This window comes from Miscanthus floridulus, chromosome 6 (genome assembly GCF_019320115.1).
Source record: "Miscanthus floridulus cultivar M001 chromosome 6, ASM1932011v1, whole genome shotgun sequence".
NCBI classification, from domain to species: Eukaryota; Viridiplantae; Streptophyta; class Magnoliopsida; order Poales; family Poaceae; genus Miscanthus; species Miscanthus floridulus.
Window position 1 is genome coordinate 70415291 of NC_089585.1, and position 8490 is coordinate 70423780.

An 8490-nucleotide genomic window follows, 5' to 3' on the forward strand; every position below is an offset into this window, starting at 1 on the left:
TTCAAGCTCAAAAGTCTTATTAAAATCAGGAAGTTGGAGGAGAGGTGCATGTGTCAACTTATCTTTTAGCATATTGAAGGAGTTCTCTTGTACTTTGCCCCAACAAAAAGACACTCCCTTCTTTGTAAGCTCATTCAAAGCTGCAGCAATGGTACTAAAGTCCTTCACAAATCGGTGATAGAAACCTAGCAAGTCCTAGGAAACTCCGCACTTGTGTGATAGTCTTTGGTACAGGCCATCCCTGTATAGCTTCTACCTTGGCTTGATCAACCTCAATTCCCTGTGGAGTCACAACATAGCCAAGAAAAGACACTTGATCGGTGCAAAAGGTGCACTTCTCAAGGTTACCAAATAAACGTGCATCTCGTAAAGCATTAAAAACAGCACGTAAGTGATCAAGATGTTCATCCATAGATTTACTGTAAATCAATATATCATCAAAGTAGACTACAATAAATTTTCCAATGAAAGCACGCAGAACCTCGTTCATTAACCTCATGAAGGTACTAGGTGCATTAGTTAACCCAAAAGGCATGACTAACCACTCATATAAACCAAATTTAGTTTTGAAAGCAGTTTTCCATTCATCTCCCAATTTCATACGAATCTGGTGGTACCCACTTCACAAATCAACTTTGGAAAACACATTAGCACCACTCAGTTCATCAAGCATATCATCCAATCGTGGAATAGGGTGTCGATATCGAATGGTGATATTATTAATAGCTCTACAATTAACACACATACGCCATGTTCCATCTTTCTTAGGCACTAAAATGATAGGAACAACACAAGGACTAAGGGACTCACGCACATAACCTTTGTTGAGTAGTTCTTGCACTTGTCGTTGAATTTCCTTCATTTCTTCCGGATTAGTCCTGTATGGCGCACGGTTTGGCAAAGATGCACCAGGAATAAGATCAATTTGGTGCTCAATCCCTCATATTGGTGACAGCCCCGCTAGTATCTCACTTAGAAAAACATCCGAAAACTCCTGCAAAATGTTAGCAATAGCAGGGGGCAAAGAATGCTGCATATCGTGAACTGAAATCAAAGCACCCTTGCATACCAAAGCATAGGCAACAGAAGTGGAAGCAACCAATTCATTAATATCAGATTTAGTAGCAAGCAAGCAATGTCCTTTCAATCTTATCTTATCTTTGTTACTACTAACAGATTTGACATTTTTATCGATCTCAGATTTAGTTTTCTTAGCTTTAGCAACGTCATCACGCACAATAGCTTCAGGAGACATAGGAAGCAAAACAATTTTCTTATCATAGTGTATGAGAGAATACATATTTGATCTACCATGATGCATACAATCTATATCAAATTACCATGGTCTACCTAGCAGAATATGACAAGCTTCCATAGGCACAACATCACACTCGACAACATCATGATATGATCCAATAGCAAAATGAATTCGTACCAATCTCGTTACCTTAACCTTACCACTATTGTTGAGCCATTGAATGTGATATGGATGTGGGTGCGGTTTGGTTGTATGTGCAAGCTTCTCTACCATATCGCTGCTAGCTAAGTTGTTGCAGCTACCTCCATCAATTATCAAACGGCACGAACGCTCTTTAATGACACACTTTGTTTGGAACAGTGTACGCCACTGATTTTGCTCCGCCTTCTCCATTTGTGCGCTAAGCACACGCTGCACAATGAGGCTCTCATAATTATCTGCATCCTCTGCTCCAATCTGCTCTTCTGGTTGTTCCTCACTTCCTACATGGTTAGCAGCAAGCAAAGCAAGTGTATCTTCATCAAAATCACTAGCAGAGAAATACTCACCATCATCTTTGACGACCATAACACGCTTGCTTGGACAGTCACGCATCACATGTCCATATCCCTTGCACCGGTGACACTGAACGTCTCTTGTTCTACCTGTAGATGCCATGGATGAAGCACACACAGCAAGCTTTTGGGTCGTCTTCGCCACTGAATTTATGGAAGTAGCACGAGGTTTGTCGCTAGATGTTGGCATAGGAGCACGTGTAGTTGGAGTAGTAGTCGTGCGGGGCTGCCATGAATTAGTTTTCCCTGCAGAAATATTAATCTTGGCACTGGCACGTCACCCCTACACTTCCCTTTCAGCTTTACAAGCAAGATGAAACAAATGGGTTACGTTAGTATATTTTTTATAATCAAGGATGTCCCGGATTTCACGATTTAACCCACCCAAAAATCTTGCCATAGCAGGTTCCTCATCCTCATCTAAATTACAACGCAACATACCCATTTGCAATTCTTGATAATATTCTTCTACACTTTTAGCACCCTGTCTCAGTTGTTGCAATTTATTTAACTAAATCACGTGCATAGTAAGAAGGAACAAATCTGGCCCTCATGATTCGTTTCAAAGCATTCCAAGTTCGTGGTATGTTATTAGGATTTTTCTTGCCATGTTCTATCCACCAAACAGTAGCAAAATCAGTAAACTCACTAGTAGCAGCCCTAACACGTGTATTCTCAGGAAATTCATGACATGCAAACTTTTGATCAACAGCAATTTCCCAAGTAATGTATGCATCAGGATCATATTTACCATCAAAAGGAGGTATCTTAAATTTTATCTTACTGAAAGTATCATTATTATTGGATACCTCACGTCGGCGGTGACCACCCATACCTCTACGATTATGGCGTAGGCGACGCCGGTCACAAGTGTCATGAGCATCATGTTCAGTATCAGCAGTATAATCATCATCATAATTATCTTTGTGTCGCTCTTCGTCCTTGTTGTCTTCATTATGCTGCTCTTTGTCTTTCGTGTGGAAGTCATCAAAACGCTTCAGAAGAGCAGCAAGGCTTCTATCCATACGGGCAACAGATGCCTCCAATCCTGTAAGCTTGGTGGTGGAGGCAAGATGGGTGGCCTCCAATTGCCCAATCTTGTCATTGGTCACCTATAAATCTTGATCAAGTCCTTCTGTATGCAGCTGCACTTGCCTTGTAAAATGTTGAATGATGCCTTTGGTGCGAGAGGATTGTGGCCTCTTGTTAACATTCTCTGATCCTGACATGGTTTAAAAGACAAGGGCAATAAGAAAACAGGTGAAGAAATAAAAGACCTACAGCTATTAGGATGTAGCTACTGCAAGGCGCTCACTCTCAACCTGTTACAAAAGCTCTTACTAATTCTTACCTTGCTCAACAGGAGGGAACAGGCAACCAACAAGTCTGCAACCGTGGAATGAAGTGTATCGGTGCCGCAACAACACCACCTAGTCAAGCTGTAGTCGAAATATGTGGAGCTATAGGTGGGCTGAAGCAAGAAAGTACTAGCACCACGTTAGTCACAAAAGCTAAGCTGAATAATCGTTCAACGGTGGTACTGTGCTGGTCCTAGCCTAGACCGTGCTAGAGACGTGAGCCTGGGCACAAAGGAGGTCACAACACACTACCGAAAATAATGGAGAAGCACAACAAACAACCCCCTTTTTTCTTTTCTTTTTTCTTTTTCTTTTTTTTCTTTTTTTTTCTTTTTTTTCTGGGGATCCTCAAAACTAATTATATAAACAAAAAGACTTCACAGGAATCACACACCACACAAACTTTTTCCAAAGGATAGGGGTATTCCGATAAAAAAAGACTGAGCCAAAATGTATATTCAGGTCGTGGAGAGTTTGAGTATAAGTAGGACTACTGCTGCACAAAGATGTACTCAGATTCAGTCTCACAATAGCAACTAGGCAGCTGTCAATTCGGACTAAAAACCGATTCCAACTCGAACTCAACACCACGTGGGATTCGGTCTCAAACTCAGATTCCTACTCGGTCTTGAACACAAGGATGTATTCGGATTCAGCCAACAGAAGGTTTATATGTTAGCACACGGCTGTGACTAGAACGTGACAAGAACTCAAAACTCTAAAGGACAAAAACTAAGACCAGCAACTCGACACAACCGATGTAGCCGACGACTCAACAAGCCCTAACTAAGCAGTGCTAGCAAAGGCTCAAAGGGTTTATAGGATCGCGGGTAAAACTAATCTACTATATTTTTTTGGCTTTTCTGGACTATAGGAAAAATTAGAACAACGAAGGATTGGAAGACTCTCACTGATAAACCTTGCTCTGATTACCAACTGATATGATCCCACTAGGGCTTGTTCCCGATCTTTCGATGAGAGGTGTGGGATAACTCGATTGATGGGTGGAGACGACGTTCACTGGCCCGACTACAGCCTTCCAAGCTGTGCCTTAGCAACCGATACACCACCTCCAATGGCTGTCGCGATCTTGTGGAGCGCGTCACCCGGCCACTAGGACACTCATCCTGCAACCAATCGAAGAACTAGCAAGAACAAGTATAGCAAGTACTGAATTACTAGATGTAGATAAAAGTTTCAAACTCAATCTCAATTAAGATGGGGTTCCAAAGACAAGAAGACGGGCGGCTGATCCAGCACACGCGCTTACAAGCAAGTAGCGAGAGCTAAACTTGATCTAAACAAACCCCGACTATTCTTGATGGCGGCTAAGGAGTATATGTAGGTGGAAGGACGACCAAGGGGGTGTTGGGGTCGTTCTCCAACCCTAGGACACGTCCCTAATGGACCCAACTTGATACACGGACCCATTGGACCAAACTAAGGTGACGCAAGCACCTTTGGACAGACAAGCTCTCAGTCGTAAATCAGTCATTGCGGCCGCCTCAAAACAGATATGGACTTGATTCCAGATCCATATGAAAGTAGACTTCATAAGGATTCCATGAAGTACTTGAACGCCCCAATCCGATGCGACCGTGGTGACCATCACAAGTTAGAGCTGTCCTTGAGTCTGAATTCAGCCTCCGCGAATCCTTGTCTCTTTCGGTCATCTTCCTGGTTCCTAACCAAAACAAGAGTGCACGCGTCTCCATGGTCTAAATATGATGGACATGAACTCAAGAGTGAACTTACTTGATGATTAATGTGACGAGCACGGACGCGGGTAATAGGACCAGAAACTGGTACTCGTGTCGGCGTGAATGCATCGTTGGTGTTGATGTCCTCGTCAAAAAGACACCTGAGAAAGGGTGGTGGCCGGCCTAGAACAGAGGACGCAACCTTGATGGTGGCTGCAAGATCCACGATGGACGCGGGTGCATGATGGGTGGAGCTGCTGGTGTAGGAAGGGAAAGGATTGGGAGCTGGGAGATGGGACGTCGCGATGAGCCATAGCGCGAGGCATTTGACCATTCATATACAGCTACTGTGACTTACAAGGATAATACGCAGGGTTGAATTACTAAGTCATAGTAATTTAATTTCCGAAAATCTCACCTCTCCTAGGAGGAGACAATCTGATTGTTGACACCCATCCACAATCCCCTTGATAACCTACAAAATATTTGAAGTAGTTATGGGCAAAATCAAAATGTTCCATGAGCATAAGGCTGGGAAAATAAGTATGAGCAGGGCAAAAATTATTTTGTTTCAGTGAGAAAATAAAGTGTCAGTACCTTCTCTGCAAGATCAACATCAAGCTTGCTAGTTATATACGAATCTAGGAACAGTAATGGTTCTGCACCTAAAGTTACAATGTCATTGACACCCATTGCCACCTGTCACAATGACCTAAATCCATTGAGTCAATTTGCAACAGAGATAAGGAAAACAGCATACATCGCAACTAAGCTCATACCAGGTCAATGCCGATTGTATCATGAATACCAGTTTCAAAAGCAAACTTCAGCTTTGTCCCCACTCCATCAGTGCTAAGGAAACCATCCCCTGTTAAAACAAAGCAACATGAAAGCAAAATTTCAGAAAGAGCAGCACGAGGAAGGATAACAAACTTGATGTTATACTGCAGCATCAAGTGAGCAGTAGCAAATAAACCATCCAAGTACATGGTACAGAATTCTACAATTGTCGCACTGACATATCTCGAGGAAACAAGAGCATTTAATTTGCACCTTTCACCAACTAAAATTGATAGTTCAATTACACTTAATCACCCAACAAGGCCTTCGGTCTTCACTCTTCACCACGACCATTGTACAACCAACATGGTGGATAGATTAGCAAAGATGAAGAGATGCCAGTGCATTACCCAAGGGGAAGAGGCCGCGGTAGCCGCCAATACTGGGTGCCATCCTGGCGATGCGGCGCACAATCTCGGTGCCAGCGTCTTTGTCCACGCTGACGTCCTTGTACAGTCCCCCCTCCCCGCCAGAGCTGGTGCCCGAGCAGGACACGATCGCGCACCGCACCCCCGCAGGACCCTGCCAGAAGTGGAGGTGCTGCGTCTGAGGAAGACCCCGACGAGCCACGCGGGTGGGGGCGGCAGCCGGAGAACCTGTCCGCGCGCCGATAAAGTGGAGGAAACAGTCGGCGGTCATGGTTATGGGCGTCGAGAGGAAGAACTTTGCTGTAGATGCAGGTGGTGGCGGAGGCGGAGGCGGAGGCGCTGAAAAGGGTGCGATTCGAAGCCGGTAGCCCCGAAGGGTTGGGACAACGTTGTTAATAGATTCCGGTATTTGTAGTTTGGATCCTACGAATATCAAAGGAAAAGTACAGGAATAGTAAAACGGAGGAAAGGAACTGAGAATGCGCTTTTGCAACAAAGGAAATGCCAATTCCTTTCCTCTGGAATCCTGCCGATAGATGCTCGTTTCGGAGGTCGAGAAAACTCACACGAGAAAGAAATAAACGAACAGCTAATGACCATAAGAACGGAAGAATCGGACGTCACACCGCTGCATCCACTCAGCGTCCCCACGTCCGGCAAGCACGCCATGCCGCCCGTGCTCGTCCGTCGTGTTGCCCGACGCGTCGCCCGCCCCGCTCGCGGTCTCCTCTCTGCGCCGCCCGCGCTTGACGGCCGCATCGCGCCGCCCCGCTCGCGACCTTGCATCTCCGCGCCACCCGCGCCCGACGGCCACGCCCAGCAGCCGCACGCGCTCCAGAGTCCAGACCGTGTTGTGCCTTTTTTTTTTTTTGCGACAGACCGTGTTGTGTGCCTTTTTTTTTAAACGAACCGTGTCGTGGCTTTGTGATGAAAGGATTAGACGAGAGAGAAGCGCGTGTGAAAGGAACGAGTGGATGAGATTATTTCCACATTTTTATTTGCTTCCCACTTGCAGGAACATACAGCCCGATCGGCTAGGGCTGGCCGGCCAACCCCCTCATATAATTACTATTTATATGAACCAGTCAGCAGTACTTTTCTCTCACATAAATCAACCAGCAACGATACGAACCAGCCAACCGAACAGACCGATAGCCTCAAGTGCAAGAAGGTCACAGATAACCTTTCAAAAAATGTGCAACCAACATATTATCATTTCATTAATTAAACACTAATAATGATCATTTGTCATTCACATGTCATGTGATTCCAGTGTTATGAATTCCTATGTTCAATACCTTTGTCTAGTTATTTTTTGTGTTTTTCTTTTCCTTTGTTTTACCACTATACACGCATTTTATTTTTGTGTTTTTCCCAATTCCCTTGTTTTTATTTCCTTCTTGTTCTAAATAAGGCCAAAAAAAATCCTAGGGCAAGGACGATCCTATATTACCCGGTCAAAACATTGCCTCTATCTAATCTATATATATTATTAAATATAAACTAAGATCATGTCTGTGTTGTAATAGACAAAATTAATGAGCCCCATTGATTTGTGATCAAATTTGGCAAGCTAAAATTTTGGCTAGTATTTGGTTTTCTACCAAAACTTGCCAACCTCTCACATTTGGCTTGCCAAATTTATAGGTAATCTTTTTGCTCAACTTTTGGCTGCTAAATCTTTGGCATGGAAAAATTTGGTCACAAACCAATTGTTGACACCAAAATTTGAAAAGAAGAATGCGGGAACTTAAAGCTTATAGAATTGTGTCATCAAGGAATCGATTAGATGTGAATCGGTATCAGCTGATTAAGATGCGATGTCAGAATCAGCTATTTTATAGATGACATCAGCAGACGGTGTCAATGGGCTATGCTTGAATGATGCACCAAGAAGATATGTCGGATTCTATAAATAAGGAAAATTAGGGTCCAAGTTATTATTAAGTTAGGAAGTCTTCTTTTATTTCAGAAATTATAATGAGTCGTATTTATGTAGAATTCATATTTATATTCTGGGCATAAATATTAGACCCTGGTTATTATAAAAAAATGAACACTCAATCAATTCAATCTTTCCTGGCTTTCGTCATCACATTAGGAGTAGGAGTAATGTAGATTTCGGTGAGTTCTTCGGCAAACAGGGCTACATCGACTGATCGACCTCCAGTTTACTTGTGAGTACCGTTCACAACTTGTATTGTGCTTGGAAAGCTGCATCAGCTGATTGATCTTTTATGAGCCATAATATAAGTTAGTTATCGATCTGTATTATAGTTTGTAAGGACTGCATCAACTGATTGATCTCTTATGAATCATAATATAGATCAAAGTTATCGATCTTGTGTTAAATAACTTGTTCTTTAATACAATATCACCGGTTATCGAATCTGCTAAGATTAGTAAAATTTT

At 43.2% G+C, this 8490-nt stretch overlaps 1 protein-coding gene across 4 annotated transcripts; it reads right to left on the reverse strand.

The window, feature by feature from the left end:
- Positions 1 to 215: 215 nt before the first annotated feature.
- LOC136456110 (uncharacterized) lies at positions 216 to 6960 on the reverse strand. Of its 4 annotated transcripts, XM_066455889.1 has the most exons (7): positions 6705 to 6960; positions 6061 to 6501; positions 5650 to 5738; positions 5468 to 5569; positions 5289 to 5345; positions 3164 to 3283; positions 216 to 3034 (listed from the first exon to the last, which is right to left on the reverse strand). In XM_066455889.1, the coding sequence occupies exons 1-7, from the start codon at positions 6862 to 6864 to the stop codon at positions 2921 to 2923; spliced, it is 1083 nt and encodes a 360-aa protein (XP_066311986.1). In that variant the 5' UTR covers positions 6865 to 6960; the 3' UTR covers positions 216 to 2920. The 4 variants fall into 4 exon arrangements, with proteins under 4 accessions (XP_066311986.1, XP_066311987.1, XP_066311990.1 ...); XM_066455890.1 differs by lacking the exons at positions 216 to 3034; positions 3164 to 3283 and adding an exon at positions 3583 to 4297; XM_066455893.1 differs by lacking the exons at positions 216 to 3034; positions 3164 to 3283 and adding an exon at positions 4355 to 4854.
- Positions 6961 to 8490: the final 1530 nt, after the last annotated feature.